The sequence below is a fragment of the Danio aesculapii genome, chromosome 1 (assembly GCF_903798145.1).
Source record: "Danio aesculapii chromosome 1, fDanAes4.1, whole genome shotgun sequence".
Classification (NCBI taxonomy): Eukaryota; Metazoa; Chordata; class Actinopteri; order Cypriniformes; family Danionidae; genus Danio; species Danio aesculapii.
The window spans coordinates 9836009-9860706 of NC_079435.1; the positions used below are offsets into that span (position 1 = coordinate 9836009).

The 24698-nt window shown below is 35.2% G+C and overlaps 1 protein-coding gene across 1 annotated transcript; it reads right to left on the bottom strand.

Annotated features, from left to right (window-relative positions):
• Window positions 1–601: 601 nt before the first annotated feature.
• Window positions 602–23530, bottom strand: ugp2a (UDP-glucose pyrophosphorylase 2a). Its single transcript, XM_056456540.1, has 10 exons — window positions 23219–23530; window positions 19587–19714; window positions 17703–17810; window positions 12303–12488; window positions 10185–10318; window positions 7509–7806; window positions 7166–7363; window positions 2768–3010; window positions 2586–2690; window positions 602–2489 (listed from the first exon to the last, which is right to left on the bottom strand). Exons 1-10 carry the CDS (start codon window positions 23232–23234, stop codon window positions 2382–2384), a joined length of 1524 nt encoding a protein of 507 aa, XP_056312515.1. The 5' UTR covers window positions 23235–23530; the 3' UTR covers window positions 602–2381.
• Window positions 23531–24698: the final 1168 nt, after the last annotated feature.

The following is a 24698-nucleotide window of genomic DNA, read 5'->3' on the forward strand; positions in this document are numbered from 1 at the left end:
AATAATAAATGATGCCGCCATTATGTATGCTGTCATTAATAGTATCGGTTTCCGTCATTTTGGTTAAACTAAATGACAATGTTTGTTGGGTTTTTCAATATTGTTACGTTTTAATTTAAAAAAAATTATTACGTGATTATTATTTCACCTTCATATATTCATATGTGCTGGTGACAGTGGCTCAGTGGTTAGCACTGTCAGAGCAACTGGTTCGAGTCACAGCTGGGTCAGTTGGCATATCAGTGTGGAGTTTACATGCTCTCCCCGTGTTGGTGTGGGTTTCCTCTGGGTGCTTTACATTCCCCAACAGTCAAGACATGCGCTATAGGTGAATTAAATAAACTAAATTGGGCGTAGTGTATGAATGTTTCCCAGTACTGGGTTGCAGCTGGAAAGGCATCCGCTGTGTAAAACATATGCTGGAATAGTTGGCGGTTCATTCCGCTCTGGCGACCCCTGATGAAGGACTAAGCCGAAGGAAAATAGATAAATAAAATAGAAAATGCTCAGTCTGGTCTTCCTTTGCCCCAAATTGTGTTCAGGCTTCCATTATAAAATATCTTACTCTTATATTAAAGTAATTTGTGATTTAAAATAAAAATTGATCTTCAGAATGGTGCTTTTTTTATTTTTATTTCTATGGACAGATGAGGTTTTAAAGGGACAGCACCTGTTTCCAACCTCTGCCATTACTGAGAGCTACATAGCAGCAAAACCAGTCATGCTTAACCTGAATATTCAGCCCAGCTCACTGTCATGTCTGATGGGCACTTAATGCTGGTCAGATGGATGGCTTTTGATGGCCACACTCACATTTATACACACACATAAATGATAAATGCCCCGGTGACATGATGGAGGCTTTATGCTGTAATCATAGTTGTGTTGTAGTAGTCATGCTGTAGATGTGTTGTAGTAGTCATGCTGTAATCATGTTAGAGTTGTCTTGTTTCAGTTATGCTGTGGTTTGTAGTCATAGTGGTGGTGTAGTAGTCATGCTGTAATCGTGATTCATTTGCGCTGTAGATGTGATTTAGCATTGTAGTCATGTTCTTGTTGTAGTTGTGATGTAGTCATGTTGTAGTCAAGCTCTAGCCGTATTGTTGTAGGCATGCTGTAGTCGTATTGTAGTTGTTTGTGCTGTAGTTATGTTGTAGTCATATTTTAGTTGGTCAAAATGTTATATTTTAGTTGTAGCCGGGTCGTTGGTGTGTTGTAGTTGTGTTGTACTCATGCTGTTGTTGTTGTACTGTAGTCAAAATGTCACATTTAAGTTTTTGTGTTGTTTGTGTGTTGTAGTTGTGTTGTAGTTATTTTGTACTCAAAATGTCATACTTTAGTTGTAGTCAGGCTGTTGTGTTGGGTTGTAGTCACGTTGTTAGTGTGTTGTAGTCATGCCGTTGTAGTTGTTGTGTAGGCATTCTGTAGTCAATGTCATATTTTAGTTGTTGTGTTGTGTGGTAGTCTTGTTGTCGCTGTGTTGTAGTCATTTTGTAGTCAACATGTCATATTTTAGTTGTTGTAGTTGGGTTGTTGTGTTGTAATCTTGTTGTTGGTTTGTCATAGTCATGTTTTTAGTGTGCTGTAGTCATTTTGTACTCAAAATGACATTTTAGTTGTAGTCAGGTTGTTGTCTTGGGTTGTAATCTTTTTGTTGGTGTGTTGTAGTTATGTTGTTAGTGTGTTGTAGTCATGCTGTTGTAGTTGTTGTGTAGGCATTTTGTAGTAAAAAAGTCATTTTAGTTGTTGTGTTGTAGTCTTGTTATTTGTGTGTTGAAGTCACGTTGTTAGTGTGTTGTAGTCAAACTGTCATATTTTAGTGGTAGTCATGTTGTTTGTGTATTGTAGTTGTGTTGTAGTCATGCTGTTGTAGTCGTGCTGCAGTTATTTTGTAGTCAAAATGTCACATTTAAGTTGTTGTGTTGTGTTGTGTGTTGTGTTGTAGTTATTTTGTACTCAAAAAGTCTTTCAGACTCAAAATTGTAGTCAGGCTGTTATGCTGGGCTGTAGTCACGTTGTAGTTGTTGTGTAGGCATTTTGTAGTCAATGTCATATTTTAGTTGGGTTGTTGTGTTGTGTTGTAGTCTGGTTGTCGGTGTGTTGTAGTCACATTGTTAGTGTGTTGTTGTCATGCAGTTGTAGTTGTTGTGTAGTCATTTTGTAGTCAAAATGTCATATTTAAGTTGTTGTAGTTGGGTTATTATGTTGTGTTGAAGTCATGTTGTTAGTGTGTTGTATTCATGTCTTTGTAGTTGTTGTGGTGTAGTCATTTGTAGTCAAATATTTTAGTTGTTGTAGTCGTATTGTGGGTGTGTTTTTAGTCATGTTGTTGGTATGTTGCTGTTGTGTTGTAGTCATGCTGTATTTGTGTTGTGAAGGCCTCAGTGGTCCAGGATGCGCAGGTTTCCAGAAACGATCTTGTTCTCCAGCATGGCTCCGGCCGGGATGTCGATTCTGTCTCCATGATTAGCGATGATGATCACTGTTCCCTGTCACACACAATCGTTGTGTTACATTATACAGTTATGAACACAGTGTTTGCTGAAGATCACGTCAGATGTGTGTGTGTGTGTATGCGTGTGTACCTTCAGTGTGAGCTGTTTTCCGAAGGTCACATCTCCTGATACAGTGAGGTGGTCCAGCTCCAGCATGTCCGGGATGCTTTCAAACCGCTTCAGGAAGTCTCGCACCTAGAAAAAAAGTATTTTAGTATCTAAAAAAAGCATCTATCTGTTTGTCTGTCTGTCTATCCATCTGTCTGTCTCACCTTAGTGAAGGAGCTGCCCAGTTTGACATGTGGTGTTGTGGGAAACTCTCTCTTAGGGCTCATGGTCAGCGATCCGGCGTTCATGCTGTACAGGTTGGACATGACCAGCAGCAGGTCAGACGTGGTTTTGACTGGCAGGAAGCGGCTGCGGGGAACATTAATGCCCAGTGCGTTGTCAAAACTCTTCATAGCGGCGCCGACAGCCGTTTCCAACTGTATGACATTCAGACCACCGTCTAGAGTCTGGAGATTAAACATAACAACAGAATTAAACGTTCAAATTCTAGATAGCTACATGATCACTAGTGCTGTTTTTTTAATTCACCTACTTACACTACACCCTAAGTGTGTGTACCTTTAAGTGTGTGCTTCATTATTAACACACTGTTCTGTTGCTTAGATAAGTGCCGTGTCAATCATCTTGCCTCATACATTTTACAGTACATCAAATGTAGTCAATGAACAAACGTGTGATATTTGAAATTATGACTTACCAAGTTAAAATTACGAGATAAAAAGTCAATTTCGATATTTTATCTTTTATTTTGCGAGGTAGATTTTAGTCATAATTTTGACTCTATCTCATAATCTCTACATATGTCCTAATTTGAATTTTTTAGGTCACAATTTCGACTTTAAAAAAAAAATTGACATACTATGTCAAAATTATGATATAATCTCATAATTTCGATTTAGTAAGTCATAATTTCAACATAGTGAGTCGAATATTTAAACTTTTTGTCAATTTTGATTTAGTAAGTCATAATTTCGATATAGTGAATTGGAATTTTGACTTTTTATCTCGTAATTTCAATTAAGTCATAATTTTGACTTTTTATCTTGTAATGTTTATGATAATTTGGACAGTGAGTCATAATTTTGACTTTCTAAGTCATAATGCTGAATCATAATTTAGACTTTTTTAAATCAAAGTTTTATCATTTAAAGGCATAATTTTGACATGTCATACTTTAACTTAAGTCATAGTTTTGAATTTTTATATCGTAATTTCTATTTAGTGAGTCAATTTCAATAGTGAGTCAATTTCGAAAGTATGAGTACAACAGAGTAAGTCAATTTTAACTTAATCGAAATTATGCCATATGACTTATGACTTAAGCCATAACTTCGACATAGTGATTCATAATTCTTAACTTAAGTCTTAACTTCGACTTTGCTACATCATAATTTTGACTTAATTTCGACATAGTATGTCATAATTTCATTATGACATTATTTCTTTTTATCTCGTAATTTCGATTAAGCTAATTTTGATAGCAAAGTCGAAACTAGATATTAAAGTTTGAGGACAAACTTTATGGTGGCTTGAAAAGCCGAGTCTGAATTAGCATGTTACTAGCATGAATTAGCAAGTAACTAGCATAATTCTAACATAAATTAGCATGTAACTAGCATGATTCTAGCATGAATTAGCATGTTACTAACATGTTTCTAGCATGAATTAGCATGTTACTAGCATGTTTCTAGCATGAATTAGCATGATTCTAGCATGAATTAGCATGTTACTAGCATGTTTCTAGCATGAGTTAGCATGTTACTAGCATGTTTCTAGCATGAATTAGCATGTTACTAGCATGATTCTAGCATGAATTAGCATGTTACTAGCATGTTTCTAGCATGAATTAGCATGTTACTAGCATGTTTCTAGCATGATTTAGCATGTTATTAGCATGATTCTAGCATGAATTAGCATGTTTCTAGCATGAATTAGCATGTTACTAGCATGATTCTAGCATGAATTAGCATGTTACTAGCATGTTTCTAGCATGAATTAGCATGTTACTAGCATGTTTCTAGCATGATTTAGCATGTTATTAGCATGATTCTAGCATGAATTAGCATGTTTCTAGCATGAATTAGCATGTTATTAGCATGATTCTAGCATGAATTAGCATGTTACTAGCATGATTCTAGCATGAATTAGCATGTTACTAGCATGTTTCTAGCATGAATTGGCATGTTACTAGCATGATTCTAGCATGAATTGACATGTTATTAGCATGATTCTAGCATGAATTAGCATGTTATTAGCATGATTCTAGCATGAATTAGCATGTTACTAGCATGATTCTAGCATGAATTAGCATGTTACTAGCATGTTTCTAGCATGAATTAGCATGTTACTAGCATGATTCTAGCATGAATTAGCATGTTATTAGCATGATTCTAGCATGAATTAGCATGTTACTAGCATGATTCTAGCATGAATTAGCATGTTACTAGCATGATTCTAGCATGGATTAGCATGTAACTAGCATGATTCTAGCATGAATTAGCATGTTACTAGCATGTTTCTAGCATGAATTAGCATGTTATTAGCATGATTCTACCATGAATTAGCATGTTTCTAGCATGAATTAGCATGTTATTAGCATGATTCTAGCATGAATTAGCATGTTACTAGCATGATTCTAGCATGAATTAGCATGTTACTAGCATGTTTCTAGCATGAATTAGCATGTTACTAGCATGATTCTAGCATGAATTAGCATGTTACTAGCATGATTCTAGCATGGATTAGCATGTTACTAGCATGATTCTAGCATGAATTAGCATGTTACTAGCATGAATTAGCATGTTACTAGCATGATTCTAGCATGTTACTAGCATGTTTCTAGCATGAATTAGCATGTTACTAGCATGTTTCTAGCATGAATTAGCATGTTGTTAGCATGATTCTAGCATGAATTAGCATGTTTCTAGCATGAATTAGCATGTAACTAGCATGATTCTAGCATTAATTAGCATGTAACTAGCATGTTACTAGCATGATTCTAGCATGAATCAGCTTGTTTCTAGCATGAATTAGCATGTTGTTAGCATGATTCTAGCATGAATTAGCATGTTACTAGCATGATTCTAGCATGAATTAGCATGTTACTAGCATGACTAGCATGTCACTATCGTGTTGCTAGCACCTTTCTAGCAAGATTAGCATGTCAGTAGGATGTTAAAACTGTTAGCGTGTGTTAGAATAGCTAGTCACAGTCTCTGGGACAGTTGCTAGGGTGCTGAAATTGGTTGCTAGGGAGTGGCTAGTAAGTTTAAAGGTAATCAGTGATTGGCTGCTGGCTAGACTGAGTTGAATGAGGCCAGACTCTAGTCTGTAGGACAGTCTGATGCAGAGTTATGAGCTCACAAAGGTTGATCCAATGTTAAGTAAATGGGAGTCTTTTACAATGGAAGTCTATGGGACAGTTGCTAGGGTACTGTAAGTGGTTGCTAGGGAGTGGCTAGTAAGTTAAAAAGTCATCAGTTATTGGCTGCTGGCTAGACTGAGTTAAATGAGTCCAGTTAGAAGTCTGTAGGACAGTCTGATGCAGAGTTATAAGCTCACAAAGTTTGACCCAATGTTAAGTCAATGGGACTTTTGGGATTTTTCTGGGTCGTTTTTCGGAAAACCCAAGGTCGGATCAGTTAGAAAAGATATAGCAACCCGAGTCAGACCAGTTCGAAGGTTTGACGAAAGTTTGAAGTATGTAGCTTGAAAGGCCTAGGAGGAGATACACTTAGAAATTAGTCTCAGAAGAATAAGAAGAAGAAGAAGAAGAAGAAGAAGAAGAAGAAGAAGAAGAATAAGTTTAAGATAGATAACAGTATGCTGGCTTTTCAAGCCACCATAATTATGACTCACTAAGTCATAATGCACAATTAAGTCATAATTTTGATTGTTTATCTCATAATTTTGAGATGATGTCATAATTTTGAATTTTTAAAGTCATATCTTTGAATTAGCTAAATCATAATTTTACCTTTCAAGCCATTTTTTTTTCCTTAGGTGGGAACGAGCTTCCATAAAGAACAGTCAATCTCAATGAACTTGTCTTCGGAAAAGATAATTTGATTCACTTACATTAGAAACGGCGAATCCCCTTCAAAAACTGGCTGTCATTCTTACTTCATTGTTTTGTAATAATTCATATTTTTTTTGACCCACCCACTGGTGATGGCCAGCATTTTATGCAGTTCATTTTTACTCTTGTAATTTCGACATAGTGAGTCATACTTTCAAGACAGTATGTCATAATTTCAACTTTTTACCTCATAATTTCAAGTCATAATTATGACTTTTATCTCGTAATTTTAATTTAGTAAATCACAATTTCGACATCATAATAATTTTGACATAGTGAGTCATAATTTGAACTTAAGTCATAATTTCGATTTTTTTTATGTTGTAATTTCGACATAAGTCAATTTCACCTCTACTAAATCATAATTTTGACTTTTTACCTCATATTTTTGACTTATTTCCCTTATAATTTTTATTTAATAAGTCATAATTTTGATATAGTGAGTCACAATTTCAACTTTTTTAAGTCATAAATTCTACTTGGCCACGCCATAATGTTGAAGTGTGTGATGGAGACTCTTCACCTTAGGGTTGACGATGATCTCCATGTCCATGGCGTTCTTCTCGTGGAGCCGTTTGATGGCTGGCAGACTCATCCACAAGTTGTTGGTGTTGAAAATCTTGAACTTGGTGACTGATTTGAACTCGTCTACATGAGCTTTGGGCACCTGAGCAATCTCCAATAGCCGGAGTTTACCGTCATACTGAGTCAGTGTACCACCCTGAACACAAACAACAGCAGAACAATGAGTGAATTCAGTGAATTAATACAAAGATTTGCCTAAAGACCCTTCCTCACCTAATTAACCTACTGTAGTTAAATTGCACTTTAAGCTGAATACAAATGTCTAAAAGTTCTGGTCTCACCTTGACATCAGCTCTGGTTTTATCGGTGACCTCCATCACGAACTCGCAGCGTTTGTCATTGGGTTGGCTCATCAGGTGGTTTAGGATGTGCAAGTCCACCGTGGCGCCCAGATTATCAATGTTGGACACGAAGATGTACTCTTTCCCTTCGGCGATGAGCTTGTCCAGCAGGCCTGAGTTGTAGAAGCTGGCGTAAATGTCTCCGTGACCCGGTGGGTACCAGGCCTCCTCATTCTCTCCCGTCAGGCTCATATTTGTGGCCACCGGTAACAGAGACTCCTTGTTGATTCTGGGGTACCTGTGTGGGAGATTAGTAATGTGCTATGAGGGAGTAAGCTTTGATTACTGATGTTTTATTCTGTCCCTTTACTTACTTTCATACTTATTAATTGATTGTTTTTTCCAATTTAATCTCCTTTACTGTGGCTTTGAATACTTGCATTAATCATTATATTAATCATTAGCAGTATGACTTAGCAAAGTCGAAATTAAGACTCACTATGTCGACTGTGGGGGAAACTGGAGCATAGAAATGCCAACTGACCGAGCCGAGGCTCAAACCAGCTACCTTCTTTCTGTGAGGTGATAGTGCTAACCACTGAGCCACCATGCCACCACCTTTATTAATTTTTCCATAGACATTTTTTTTTTGTTGCATATTTACAATTTATGATATTTTGGGGGGCTGAAACTCATGAATGGACAAAAACTCATTATTTTCTTTTTGTGTAGTTATTAGGTGTTTAAATTTTAATCTATATATTTCAATAAGCACTGAAACATTTTATTTAATTTAATATTTTTAATAAAATGATTGAGCATTCATGTTTGTTTGGACCAGGGGAACATTTGTATTTACAAACATATACATTTTTAATAAGAAAACAACATTTTGCAAATACCATAAACTTACAAAAATACAACCGTTATTATCAGAAATGTGTAGCTGTGCAGAGTAAGGTTGGGCGATGTCGATCAATTTGGCATCGTACGATGTCTAATGTGAAACATCGTGATGGACGATGGCATCGTCATCATAGGCAGAGGTGAATTAATTATTTATGAATTATTAATTCATGTTGAATTAATTATTTGTAGCCTACCGTTTCAACTACCTGACCCACATGGTCTTTGGTTTACCCATAAACAAATCATAAATAAATAAAGAGAAGTTACACACAAATTACCACCAGTCAATCTCTTTTTCAGTGGGACTCTGGCATGAACAGGCAGAGTGATCTGTGTTGTTATAATGGCGTCGACAAACTTGGTCGGTAAAAAAGGTGCACAGCCAACAGTATCTGAGGTTTAGCCTAAAATTATTAAGCACAAGTGTGAAAGTGAAAGATTGAAGCAGTGTACTGATGCTGTGACACGCTATCTTATAGATTTAAAAAGACAGAAGAGTCGTTATATAGAGACAAGATTAATTAAATATCACGTTTAACAACTATAGTGAGACGCAATCCAGCGGTACATCCTTGATAAACTGTCCGATGTGCACTGCTCTCTGGAGCTCAGACGAGCGTATGACAGCGTGTGTGTGTGTGTAGTCACGTGATGTGCGTTTTCAGTGGACGGAGGGCTGTTCAGAAATACAAGGTAAAACACAGTGTGTATGTGGGTCATTTTTGTACTTAAATACCATTTTAAAACTAAGACCTGTTAGTGTAAACGTGGCCTAAGTGTGTATTTTTCGCGAGCGGGTTTGTGACGGGGGCGGGGTTGAGGATCGGCGATGCCGGCTCAGCAGCGTGTTGTCTATCGGCCATCAGCATCGTCTGTCGACCCAACCCTAGTGATGTTCCCTAAATGTGGCTCTGAGATATATATATATATATATATATATATATATATATATATATATATATATATATATATATATATATATATTTGAATATTTACAATGTATTACTTTTGGGCAAGATTAAAATCAAGAAAAAAATTATATATTAGATATTTTCTATTTAAATAAGAAATGTTACATTAAAATAAACACTGGAATCGTTTTTATAAGTAAATGTGCATTTCACATGTTTTGCCAAAAGAAAGATATTTGCAAAAAAAAAAAAACATCATGTATTATACTATTATATTAAATTATACATTATATTATCTTATATATATATAAAGAAAACAATAATGAGTTAAAATGTTGTCAAATTATGATTATTTGTGTAATGTGAAAATAGTAGAGAGATTTTGAATATGTTATTAAGGTAAAAACTGCTAAAATATAGATTTTAATAAGTTTTTTATAAAATAAATCAAACTTGCATAACAATATTAAGATTATATCCACCACTTTATGATATTAATCAAGGCATGATTGCATGACTCCAAAATACTCCAGAAAATATGGTATTGTATGATTACCTGTATAAGGAAGATGACAAGTGTGTGTGGGTTTTTGTAACCTATCAGAACACAAGTCTGTATAATGACATAGGTTTGACACAGGTAGTACAAGGATGTGTTGAGTATTTCTCAAAAATATCAACCACAGAAAGAGAATTAGTTTTTCTTTTGAGATAGTAAAACTGTACTGTTTCCTCTGAGGGTTGGGTTTAGTGGTAGGGTGGGGTGAGGGCAATAGAAAATACAGTGTTTACAGTATAAAAACAATGGAAACCTATGTAATGTCCCCACAATTCACAAAAACAAATGAGTGTGTACCTGCTCTGGTTGAAGGTGTGTATCTTGACGCGGTGATGTGTGTATTTCTGCAGGATCTTCTTGGTGTCTTCGTCAGTGTTGAATGAGTTCATCAGCACCAGCGGCACGTCGGCATTATACGTTTTATTTAAATGCTGAAGCACACACAGAGAGAGAGAGAGAGAGAGAGAGAGAGAGAGAGAGAGAGAGAGAGTTCACCAAAAATACATCATTTAACATCACCAGAAAAGCTACAACCCCTTTATTTGTACAGGGCATCTGAAATAAAATGAGTAAAAATGTTATACCATGTTAGATTTAGTTTATTACATTAAAGCATATGATGGCATGAAGAAAGTGAATTCTCAATGTTAAAATATGTGCTTCTCAAAACAAGCAGGACTTGTACGCTGTAAAAGTTGCATTAGAGGTATTCTGTATTGCATAACAAACGGCATTTCTCAAGAGATTTTACGAACGGCCTTCATTTTTGTTGAAAAAATTGTGATTATGCAACTTTGGGGTAAACGGTCACTGACATGCAGAGAAAACTGTACCAAGGTCTGAAACTGTAAACAGGGTCTTACCTCATATGAAACAGATTATATAAAAGGTAAAATAAAGCATACATCTAATATTTATAAATAGATGTTACATGTAATTCAAGGCTGTTAAACTATAAATACTTCAAGAAATGCGTATTTTAATATATAACAAAATAATATAATTATAAATATACTCTCACCGGCCACTTTATTAGGTACACTTGTCCAACTGCTCGTTAATGCAAGTTTCTAATCAGCAAATTACATGGCAGCAACTTAATGCATTTAAGCATGTAGACATGGTCAAGACAATCTGCTGCAGTTCAAACCGAGCATCAGAATGGGGAAGAAAGGGGATTTAAGTGACTTTGAACGTGGCATGGTTGTTGGTGCCAGCAGGCTGGTCTGAGTATTTCAGAAAATGATGATATACTGGGATTTTCACGCACAACCATCTCAAGGGTTCACAGAGAATGGTCTGAAAAAGAGAAAATATCCAGTGAGTGGCAGTTCTGTGGGCGCAAAATGCCAGAGGTCAGAGGAGAATGGCCAGACTGGTTCCAGCTGAGAGAAAGGCAACAGTAACTCAAATAAGCACTCGTTACAACCGAGGTCTGCAGAAGAGCATCTCTGAACACACAACACGTCCAACCTTGAGGCAGATGGGCTACAGCAGCAGAACTTCATTCATTGGGTGCCACTCTTGTCAGCTAAGAACAGGAAACTGAGGCTACAATTCGCACAGGCTCACCTAAATTGGACAATAGAAGATTGGATAAATGTTGCCTGCTCTGATGAGTCTCGATTTCTGCTGCGACATTCGGATAGTAGGGTCAGAATTTAGTGTCAACATCTTGAAAGCATGGATCCATCCTGCCTTGTATCAACGGTTCAGGCTGGTGGTGGTGGTGTAATGGTGTGGGGGATTTTTTCTTGCCACACTTTGGCCCCATGAGTACCAACTGAGCATCTTGTCAATGCCCGGAATTAAGGCAGTTCTGAAGGCAAAAGGGGGTCCAAGCCGGTACTAGTAAGGTGTCCCTATTAAAGTGGCCAGTGTGTGTATGTTGTTATATAATAATGTTAATATAATATTTTTAAATAAAATTCCATATTGTAAATGTTTATTAATTTTATCTATATGGAATTTTATCTAAAAATTATTTAGATAATAATTATTTAAAATCTAAAAATGAAAAAAAACATATATATATATATATATATATATTTTTTTTTTTACATACATTATTATATAACCATATTATAATGCATAATAATGTATGTTTTACATTTCTGTAGATGTATGGTTTATAGTTATTTATATGAGTGACACATACAGTATATTATTATTATTATTTTGCTTTGTAATCTAATTAAAATTCTTCATTTTTAACAAGAATGTTGTCATTTAGAGCATAAAACAACAAAATATGCCTTCAGATATGTTTATATTCATTATTTATTTCTAGACAAAAAATAACAACCTATGATTTAACTTCAGCAAAGTTTTTACTTATTTGTCGAGTACATAAGATGTCAAATCTACCTCAAGCGTTTGTACTGTAATGTGAGGAAACAGTAGGGAAGTAAATACCTCAATCTGCTGTACAGTCAGGTCCAGGAAAGTGTTTTCATTTCGGACGCTGATGAGACTTTTGGGCCCTTTGCAGCCCATGCTGGTCCCCAAACCTCCATTGAGCTTCAACACGGCCAGTTTATTAAGACTGGATGCCACATCGGCTGGAAGACCCTTCAGCTTGATCTTCTCATATGGCTGGATCTGTCCAGGCAAAAGAAATCAGACATTAACTTAAATCAGTCCACATCCGCTTTTTTAGCATTGGGCAACAATTACAATCTTTAATCGCATGATTTTTCTGGGATTTATCACAAATAGTTAATAATAATAATCATAATAATAAAGCCTAAATTGTAGCATTTTTTTATTTTCAATGTGAAACAAAATCCAATAGAGGTGAGAAATGGACTTTTAAAATAATCAAAATAACAATTGTCAGCTTCAGTTAATGCAATAACGTGATCATTTTTACTTGATTAGAAATGTACTACAGGTCTATAATCTATTGTTACAGTACCTTCTGAGGTTACTTTAAAATCAAAGCAAAGACGTACAATCAAATGAGGTCAGAGAAAGGCTGAAGTTTATTTCTCGGCAGGTTTATTTACTCCAGTCAAACAGAGCAACGTTGAAGGTCCTTCAATCTGACCTAAAAAATTACCCTTTAAGCGATATCTGCAAACACTCCTGTTTTTCTAAGTAGTGGTACAGCCCATTCTAGTTACGAAAAATCACTTTTTGTCCATGATTGTCAAGTTGCCAGATCTTGTATGAAGCTTGTCGGGTCACACAATTGACTAAATATTAAAATTTTAAAGCATTTTTACCTCAATTTGACAACCCAGTTGTGCTGTTAATTTCTGTGCAGGTGGTATTGTGGTGGTAGACAATACTGCAATACAACCCTGAAAAGCAAAGTCTACTAAAGGAGGTTGAGCCTTCTCATTTATGGCGCCTAAACTCTGAAATAACCTTCCTGATAATGTCTGAGGCTCAGAGCCACTCTCGCAGTTCAAAACTAGATTAAAGACCAATCAAGGACCTCAAGGACAACACATACGAGGAGATGAAGAGATGATGCAAACCATCGAGGATTTTGAGGAGACCACATACACTTAAGACACAAATACACTTTATTAAACATACACACAGACTTCCCCTATATGCTATAAGATTGCAGGTTAACTATGTCTGTATATAATCATTTCTATTTGATTGCAGCTTTAACTTAATCTTAGGTTTGCATGTTCTCCCCATGTTGGCGTGGGTTTCCACCGGGTGCTCCGGTTTTCCCTCACAGTCCAAAGACATGCGCTATAAGTGAATTGGATTAACTAAGTTGGCTGTAGTGTATGAGTGTGTGTGTGCGAATGTGAGAGTGTATGGATGTTTTCCAGTACTGTGTTGCGGCTGGCATCTGCTGTGTAAAAAAAAACTTATGCTAGAATAGTTGGCGGTTCATTCCGCTGTGGCGACCCCTGATAAATAAGGGACTAAGCCACAGGAAAATGAATGAAGTTTGCAGATATGAAGGAAGTAAACCCAGAATCGATTTACTGTATAAACAAAGATATGCCAATGCTTGAACCTACGAGCGAACAGATCAGACCATCCTACCCGAGTGTACAACACACCATGATGAGTGAGGGATTTAAGATTTGTTTAAATATTGTTTAATATTTGTTTAAAGTGACTCACAGTAAAGCTAAACCAAGTATAAAATTTTCAGACGGCACCACAATGGAATGAACCGCCAAGTATTCCAGCATATGTTTTTACGCAGCGGATACCCTTCAGCAGCGAACCCAGTGCTCATTCACACACACTCATATACTATGGGCAATTTAGTTAATCCAATTCACCTATAGTGCTGTTTTTGGACTGTAGGGGAAACCGGCCAACACGGGGAGAACATGCAAACTCCACACAGAAATGATTATTGGTCCAGTCGGGACTCAAACCAGCGACCTTCTCGCTGTGAGGCAACAGAGCTAACCACTGAGCCACTGTGCCACCCCAACACAGTTCCAATATAATGTTTCAGCCTCCCTCTCCTGACTGCACGACCTCCAATGTGACAAAAAAAAAACAAAGCACTGGAGACGTGCACCAAGGAAACGGACACTCTTCCAGCTGACCCATCAAGCATTCAGCCAATGAGTGCAGAAACCGAAATAGAGCCATTGAGAAATACACTTCACTCCACAGCACTGATCTACAGTCAGTTGTGACGTTTATTTCATAATGGGTTTGATATGAGCATCTGTCCGCCAGAGCTGATTTCGGATCATTTGTCCTGCTTTACTATGTGCTGTAATATGAGTTTCCGAGAGGCGGCTTGAAAAGAAATGTCAGCCAAGGTTGTGGGACGCTGGAAGTGCTGTGCTATTCATAGTTTAACCTTCAGTGCATTTCTAGAGGGGCCGTTGGGTTATTTGGAGAGGGGATCAGCGGGGAAATGTCATGGACTTGATAACCACTCGCACACGCACGTTCTTTGTGTTTGCGGTGACAGTAAAGTCACAGAAGCAAATGTAGCCCTGCCTCAGATACTATATGTAAATATATTATTGATGTAAAACATTGGGTATGATTCAATTCATGTTTGAAATTAAATATATATATATATATATATATATATATATATATATATATATATATATATATATATATATATATATATATATATATATATATACGTATGAATACATAAAAATAAATCATCATTCAATGGATTCAATGGATCCCCAGAAGATAAAATACAATAGTAAATACTATAGTGTTTATGAACCATACTACAGTGCATCCGTAAAGTATTCATAGCGCTTTTTTGTTACAGCCTTAATCCAAAATGAATTAAATTAATTTATTTCCTCAAAATTCTACACACAAAACCCCATAATGACAATGTGAAAAAATATGTTTTTAAACTGTTGCAAACTTATTAAAAATAAAAATCCTGAAAAATCACATGTACAGCAGTATTCACAGCCTTTGTCGTGAAGCTCTAAATTGAGTTTAAATTCTGTTTCCACTGATCATTCTTGAGATGTTTCAGCAGCTTAATTGGAGTTCACCTGTGGTAAATTCAGTTGATTGGACATGAAAAGGCATACACCTGTCTACATAAGGTTCCAGGGTTGACAGTGCATGTCAAAGCACAAACCAAGCATGAAGACAAAGGAATTGTCTGTAGACCTCCGAGACAGGATCGTCTCGAGGCGCAAGGCTGGGGAAGGTTACAGAAAAATTTCTGCTGCTCTGAAAGTTCCAATGAGCACAGTGGCCTCCACCATCCGTATATGGAAGATGTTTGGAACCACCAGGACTCTTCCTAGAGCTGGCCGGCCATCTAAGCTAGTCAGGGAGGTGATCAGTAATCTGATAGTCAGCTCCAGATAGACTCTGTCTAGCTCCAGCGTTCTTCTGTGGAGAGAGGAGAACCTTACTGAAGGACAACCATCTGTGCAGCAATCCACCAATCAGGCCTGTATGGTAGAGTAGCCGGACGAAAGCCACTCCCTGCTTGGAATTTGCCAAAAGGCATCTGAAGGACTCTCAGACCATAAGAAACAAAATTCTCTGGTCTGATGAGGCTAAAATTAAACTCTTTGGAGTGAATGCCAGGCGTTACATTTGGAGGAAACCAGGCACCGCTCATCATCCCATCCCTACAGTGAAGCATGGGGGTGGCAGCATTATGCTGTGGGGATGTTTTTCAGCAGCAGGAACTGGAGGACTAGTCAGGATAGAGGGAAAGAGGAATGCAGCAATGTACAGAGACATGCTGAATGAAAACCTGCTTCAGAGTGCTCTTGTCCTCAGACTGGGACGACCCAAAGCACACCGCCAAAATATCAATGAAGTGGCTTCACAACAACTCTGTGAATATCCTTGAGTGGCCAAGCCAGAGGCCAGACCTAAATCATATTGAACATTTCTGGAGAGATCTGAAAATGACTGTACACCATCCTTTCCCATCCAACCTGATAGAGCTTGAGAGGTACTGCGCAGGGGAATGGGCAAAAATTCCCAAAGACAGGTGTGCCAAAGCTTGTGGCATCATATTCAAAAAGACTTGAGGCTGTAATTGCTGCCAAAGGTGCATCAACAAAGTACAGAGCAAAAGCTGTGAATACTGATGTACATGTGATTTTTCAGGTTTTTTATTTTTAATAAATTTGCAACAATTTCAAAAACTCTTTTTTTCCATGTTGTCATTAAGAGGTTTTGTGTGTAGAATTTTGAGGAAATAAATGAGTTTAATCCATTTTGGAATAAGGCTGTAACATAAAGAAATGTGGAAAAAGTGAAGCGCTATGAATACTTTTTATATGCACTGTACATAAAATATAAATAAACGTAAACCGTAAAAAAGACAAAGGACAGTGGACAGATCATTAACTAAGTAGATGAGTAAAGTTTGATGAACTTTGATGTTAGTCTTCTAGGTCTAAAAGATAAAAAAAACAAGAATGGTTAACATGCTGCTAACCTAGCTAGCATTTTGTTAGTCTGCTGCATAGAGTAATATGTTATTAGCATGTTTGATCATGTTGATAGCATGAATATGTTTCAAACATCATCTTGTTAACATGACTTAGTATGTTTTAACACATTTCTAGCATGTTATCATGTTGATAGCAGCAACTAATGTTTTATGTTAACATTTTTCAAAGGAATTAGCATGTTGTTAGCATGTTTTTCTAACACTAGCACGTTAGCAAGGCTATGTATCAATATGTTGCTTGTTTAAACAATTAACAATTAACATGTTGGTAACATGAATGCTGAATGTTAAAACATTACTGGCAAACGTTAGCAAGCTGCTAACAAGTTTTGACATTAGTCTTACCATTGTCAACATCGTTTGCATCAATAAGTTGCTAGTCTAGCTTGCTTCTAACATAAATAAGCATTCTGCTAACATGGATTAACATTGTTAAAATAAATTAGCACGATGCTTGTGTTTATTGCATGTTAGAATATTACTGACACACATTCATGTTTCTAGAATGATGTAGCATGATTGCTAATATATTGATAACATTGTCAACATCTTTTTTTATTAATTGGCATGCTGCTAGTATGTTTTGCTAGCATGTTTACAACATGAATAAGCATCTCGCTAACCTCAATGCCTCAATTAAAGTCTAATGTTCACATCAAGCCTAAATTTAAGTGTTCACACGAGTCAATTACACACAAAGTCAATGAAAACGTGGAAATAGAGATGAACTGAAGGAGATCCTGTTTAACATTTTGCCCTAGAAAAAGACTTTTAAACAGGATTTCAGCATGTTAGCTTGAATTAACCTAACAGTATGTAAGGAATGTTTGCAAAGTCGATATATATTGCTGCAAATATGTAACAATGCCTAATTTAAAATGCATCTGAGCCTTCACTGGTCTCACCGAGTCTTCGGGTGGTCTCTGGATCTTGGCCCAGTCAACAGACGGCCCCTTCTCCTGAAGGAAACGGTGGAAAAGCTTCTTGAAGCCCTCAAAGTCCTTCCTGGAGATCTAGAGGACACACAGAGAGAAGCATATTACAGCTCAGGGGTCTGATTCATAAAGATTTGCACAGAAACCTTTACATTTATTATTTAATTAATAACGGTTACGGCTCAAATGATGATTTAAAGTGGTTCAATTTAGTCAATATTTAAGTTAAATATGTTTACTTGGAGTTTACTTACAACTGCACACATTCTTCAGTCATCCATTTTTAATAGATTATAACCTTTGTAAAACGTGTTGTAGGTACATTTCTGGCCCTGTTTTGTGCATACACCACGTTTATAAATGAGATCCAGGTCTGTACACTTTTAGTTTGATATATTAAATCTGAAAATAACAAATCTAAAACTTGACCGGTAAACATCTGGCTCTTTTTAGGATTTCAGTACCAGAGACACCAGAAACAGACTGCATTACACAAATTTCCCCTTTTTTTTTAACTTGATGCACAATACACTACAAAACTACATATATATTTAACCTCATTTAATCTGTAATATACATGCAATGTTTTACTAAATGCCTTAGAAAAATGAAGCTGAATATGAATCAACACAATGAAGTGTCATTAATCACGTCCATAATTATACATTATAACACCGTGGAGCATATACGCATAATTAATACTCTGAAGAGCCTCCTTTAACCTATACACTAAACTCTGCTGCATCTTGGGATGACAGCCACCGTGGCGCCCTTACTATCAGCTAATAAATTCTATATTTAATAAATCAGATCATAATCAAACAATAGTTAAAATGTAAACATTTTATTTCACGATTAAACAGACTTAGATTCATAAATATCATGATGTTAATTTCATTTTTTGACAACCAAAGCCAACTTTACAAAAAAGCTCAATATTTATTTTAAATACATTCAGCTAATATCTGTGTATGATATGACCACAAAACATGCACAGAAATGTTTTTGGCTATAGTATGGGTCAAAATTTTTTATTTAAATTTGATGCTAAAAATCATTAGAATATTAAGCATCATGAAGATATTTTGTACATTTTCTACTGCAATAATAGCAAAACTCATTAAAAAAGACAATCAAAAAAAATATTGTTTTAGGGGGCTAATAATATTGACCTTAAATGTTTTTTGTAATCATAAAACGGATTTTTTTTCTCCAGAAGAAATAAATATTGCAGGAAAGACTGTGAAATATTCTTTGCTCTGTTAAACATCATTTGGGAAACGTTTGAAAAAGAAAAAACTAAATGACAGACGCGTGAATAATTCTAACTTCAACTGTATGTTAATCTACAATTGAAGTCAGAATTATTAGCCCCCCTGTTTATTTTTTTCCCCAATTTCTGTTTAACTGAGATTTTTTTTTACATATTTCTAATCATAATAGTTTTAATAACTCATTTCTAATAACTGATTTATTTTCTCTTTGCCATGATGACAGTAAATAATATTTTACTAGACATTTTTCAAGACACTTCTATAGGCTATCGAAAATATATAGCTTAAAGGGGCTAATAATTTCGACTTTAAAATTTGTTTAAATAAATGAAAAACTGCTTTTATTCAAGCCGAAATAAAACAAATAAGACTTTCTCCAGAAGAAAAAATATTATCAGACATACTGTGAAAATTTCCTTGTTCTGTTAAACATCATTTGGAAAATATTTAAAAAAAAGAAAAGAAAATTCAAAGGGGGCGAATAATTCTGACATTAACTGTGTAGGGTTTACACATGGAGTTAAGGACAGAAGCGCCACATGAACGTGTTCACAGACAGTTTGCAGGACTGGTGTTTTACCTCGACCTCTGGTGTTTTTGCGGTGCTCAAGAGCTTCTCCAGCTCTGTGTGCATGGAGTTCTCATGCTGCAGTCTCAGCTTCTCCTGAAACTCCGCCATTCCTGCATTAGGACTCGATTTATACAGGTCTATGGAAATAAAAACACACAGGGAAGCACGATATTACTGACATCTTTTAATACTGATGACTGTTAACATTCCTATTGTACATACATACATTTTTGCTATTGGTGAATTAGCTTGGAGTATTGTTTAAATAATTCAGGTAGAGTGTCAAAAGTCTGGAATAATTCAAACTGAATATTAATGCTGCATTTATTTTATTAAAAATGAATATTTTTCACCTACTATTAACAATTAAAATAACAGGTTTTAATTGTTTTACATGTTAAAAAAACTACTCCTGCTGAATTTGCAGCATTTTATATTATATTATTTTTGTGGGGTTTTCACCTTTATTAGACAGGACAGTAGAGAGTATTGACAGGAAAGCATGGGGAGCAGAGAGAGGGGAAGGATCGGCATAGGACCACAAGGCGGAATCGAACTCAGGTCCGACATTATATTATATTATATTATATTATATTATATTATATTATATTATATTATATTATATTATATTATATTATATTATATTATATTATATTATATTATATTATATTATATCATAGCTAGCTCTAGCTAGCTCTCTGCATCTCTCACATAGTCAGCCACTGAAGCTGAGCAGGGTTGCGATCGGTCAGTACCTGGATGGGAAACCACATGGGAAAGCTGGGTTGCTGCCGGAAGTGGTGTTAGTGGGGCCAGAAGGGGGCACCCAACCTGCGGTCAGTGTGGGTCCTAATTCCCCAGTATATTGACGCGGACTCTATACTGCTCAGTAAGCGCCGTCTTCCAGATGAGACATTAAACCTCTGTGGCCATTACAAATCCCAGGATGTTCTTTGAATAAGAGTAGGGGTTTAACCCCGGCAACCTGGCCAAATTTGCCCACTGGCCTCCTAACCATCCCCATTTCATAATTGGCTTCATCACTGTCTCCTCTCCACCAATCAGCTGGTGTGAGGTGTGCGGTCTGGCTCAATATGGCTGCCGTCGCATCATCCAGGTGGATGCTGCACACTGGTGGAGATGAGGAGATTCCCCCAATGTGTAAAGTGCTTTGAGTGCCCAGAAAAGCGCTATATAAATGTAAGGAATTATTATTATTAATAATATTATTATTATTATTATATTACGTTATATTGTTCTGCTGGGCAAAAATTAATCATGATTAAATTGTGACAAAATAAAAGTTTTGACATAAAATATGTGTGTGGGTACTGTGTAAATTTATTATGTATATATAAATACACACATGCACGCAAACATTTGAGAAAATGTTTATTTATGCTTGGATATAAAATATATATAATACAAATTATCTATACACTTAAATATCTATGTGACAAAATAGTTTTGTACAGTTTTGTTTCTATGCATGTGCGCAACAAAATATCTATATTTACATAATAAATATATATAACACACACACATATTATATCAAAACAAACTTTTATTTTGGATGCGATTAATCGTGATTATATTATATTATATTATATTATATTATATTATATTTAGAAAAACAGTTGTGTTTGTGTAGTATCATATTTGTTTAGAAGCTGTGATTACTCAAAAATATAACATATTTATTCAACAAGTGCACAAAAATTATTTCACATTACAGCAAGACACTCATAATATCACAAAAAATAAGAAAAGACGCTGTTCATTAAACTTCCTATTCATCAAAGAATCCTGAGTAACACAAAACAAAACAGTAACACAAAAATATTACAACAAAAACTACTTTTAACATTGAGGTAACATGAACCAATATTAATAATCAAGCACAAGTTGTAGTTTATGACAACTGAGAACCAAATCAATGACTCAGAGTAATGGCTGACTGCAGGAAACTACTATAATATTTCACAATATTAGGCTTCATACTATATTCTTCATCAAATAAATGCAACCTTGAATAGAACAAAAGATAAACTGTATCAAAAACACGTCTAAACTAACAGTCCATTTATATATAAAGCATTGGTAAACTGTTTCAAAAACAGTCAATTTATACAAAAAGCATTGATAAACTGTTACAAAAAAACGCCTAAACCTAACAGTCTATTCATACAGTTGAAGTCAGAATTATTAGCCCCCCTTTGAATTTTTTTTTCTTTAAATATTTCCCAAATGATGTTTAACAGAGCAAGGAAATTTTCACAGTATGTCTGATAATATTTTTTCTTCTGGAGAAAGTCTTATTAGTTTTATTTCGGCTAGAATAAAAGCGGTTTTTCATTTAAAAAAAAACATTTTAAGGACAAAATTATTAGCCCCTTTGAGCTATTTTTTTTTCGATAGTCTACAGAACAAATCATCATTATACAATAACTTGCCTAATTACCCTAACTAGTTAACTTAATTAACCTAGTTAGGCCTTTAAATGTCAAAAAAATATCTAATGAAATATTATTTACTGTCATCATGGCAAAGATAAAATAAATCAGTTATTAGAAATGAGTTATTAAAATTATTATGTTTAGAAATGTGTTGAAAAAAATCTTCTCTCCGTTAAACAGAAATTGCGGAAAAAAGTAAACAGGGGGCTAATAATTCAGGGGGCTAATAATTCTGACTTTAACCATATATAAAAAGATAAACTGTAACAAAACACTTTATTTATAGTTAAAGCATTGATAAAGACATGTTTTGTTTAGTTTATCAATGCTTTATATATACTTAAAGTGTTTTTGTTACAGTTTATCTCTTTATATATAAACTAACAGTCCATTCATTTATAAATAAACTGCAACAAAAACACTTAAACTAACAATCCATTTATATGTATAAAGAGATAAACAGTAACAAAAACACAATTTATATATAAAGCATTGATAAACTGTATCAAAAACAGTCAATTTATACAGTTGAAGTCAGAATTATTAGCCCCTTGAATTATTAGCCCCTCTGCTTAATTTTTCCCCAATTTTTGTTTAACGGAAAGAAGATTTTTTTCAACACATTTCTAAACATAATAGTTTTAATAACTCATTTCTAATAACTGATTTATCTCATCTTTGCCATGATGACAGTAAATAATACGTGACTAGATATTTTCAAGATACTTCTATACAGCTTAAAGTGACATTTAAAGGCTTAAGTAGGTTAACTAGACAGTTTAGGGTAATTAGGCAAGTTATTGTTTAACGATGGTTTGTTCTGAGACTATTGAAAAAAATTTTGCTTAAAAGGGCTATTGACTTTGACCTTAAAATGGTTTTTAAAAAATGAAAAACTGCTTTTATTCTTGCCGAAATAAAAAAATAAGACTTTCTCCAGAAGAAAAAATATTATCAGACATACTGTGAAAATTTCCTTGCTCTGTTAAACATCATTTGGGAAATATTTGTAAAAAAAAAATTCAAAGGGGGGCTAATAATTCTGACTTCAACTGTATATAAAGTATTGATAAACTGTATCAAAAACACGTCTAAACAGTCCATATAAAGTAGCCACCATGCATACAAGCTGAAAATCATGGTACCCCCACAGTATTTGTGTAATCCAATAAAGACACCACTTACCAGCAACAAAAGACATGATCAATAACTTTTGACGGCTGTCAGAATTAAAAATAACAGTGTCTATTACTCCTGAATGGATTTCAGCAGTCCAGAAATGTCCAACCTAACAGTGTTTTACAGCTCGTTCAGTTACACTGGATAAAACTACAACTTCCTCAGTTTAAGGAAGCTGTCACACAGATGTTCTGGGAGCCTCAGATCGACTAAAATAAAAACAAAAGCTATACTAAAACTTAGTTGTTGAGAAGAAGAGCACAACCCGCTCCAACATCAGCACATGAAGAGTGGACACCCGATGAGGGCTTTGTAGAGCAGACAGACAGACAGAGAGAGAGAGAGAGAGACAGAGAGACAGAGAGACACAGAGAGCACAGAGAGAGAGAGAGAGAGAGAGAGAGAGAGAGAGAGAGAGAGAGAGAGAGAGAGAGAGAGAGAGAGAGAGAGAGAGAGAGAGAGAAATTCGTGCAATAAACACAGCTGTGCTTAATCGACGCGTCACGGACACACAAAAAAAAAAATCATTCAAAAGCAGCGAGACTTGCAGGCAAAGTATTTTTAACAAGTTTGGATTCTATAAATTGATAAATTGAGTGTCGGACGTTCATACTGGACTCATTTCTTAAATCTGATTTATTCCCCTGTCAGAAATCTTTGAATTCGTTGACAAAAAGACCCCAAGGCGATTACGCGAGGCCAAACTGATTCACTCGAGTTACTACGTATTTTTATTTTTAATCACTGAAAACGATCTAAAAATCACTAAACCAACCAGAAACTTTATGTGGCTAAAATACTTACGTGGTGAATTTGATTAATTAATTGCTGATTGCGTTTGTAGTGTTCACACATACAGTTGAACGGCGCACTGAGCTTTAATTTGATTCTTTTGAATTGGATCTCTCAAATGAAACAGTACCAATCCGATTCATAAGCGTTCACATTAGCTACATGTTAACTAAAAAGTTCATGAGGCAATAGGGTACACACGTTGATTAGGGCTATTTAGAATTCAAACACGCATTCTGGTCCATACAGCTTATTATTATTATTATTATTATTATTATTATTATTATCATCATCACTAAATAAGAATCTAAAAATCACAAAAAGGAGAAAACAAAATTAAATATTTACTTAGTGAATTTGATTCATTACTATCAGAGCTATATTAGTGTTCACACACAGCCTACATATCCATTTGCTGGGATTTTACATCTCTTTTGGATTAGTTCTCTAAAATAAACATTACAAAGTCAATTGGATTCACTAGTGTCCATCTATTATTTTGAATTCATTCACTAAAATCAACATTCAGTCATTCATTCATTTATATAATTTGTTGTAAGTTTTTTACAATTTAATTGTATTATCTTTCAATTTCTAAATGTTTGGTGACTAATATATTGTTGTAATAAATATATCTGTTTAATAAATCTGGCTTGTTTAAATGCACCGAAATACATTGACTATATTCACTGAG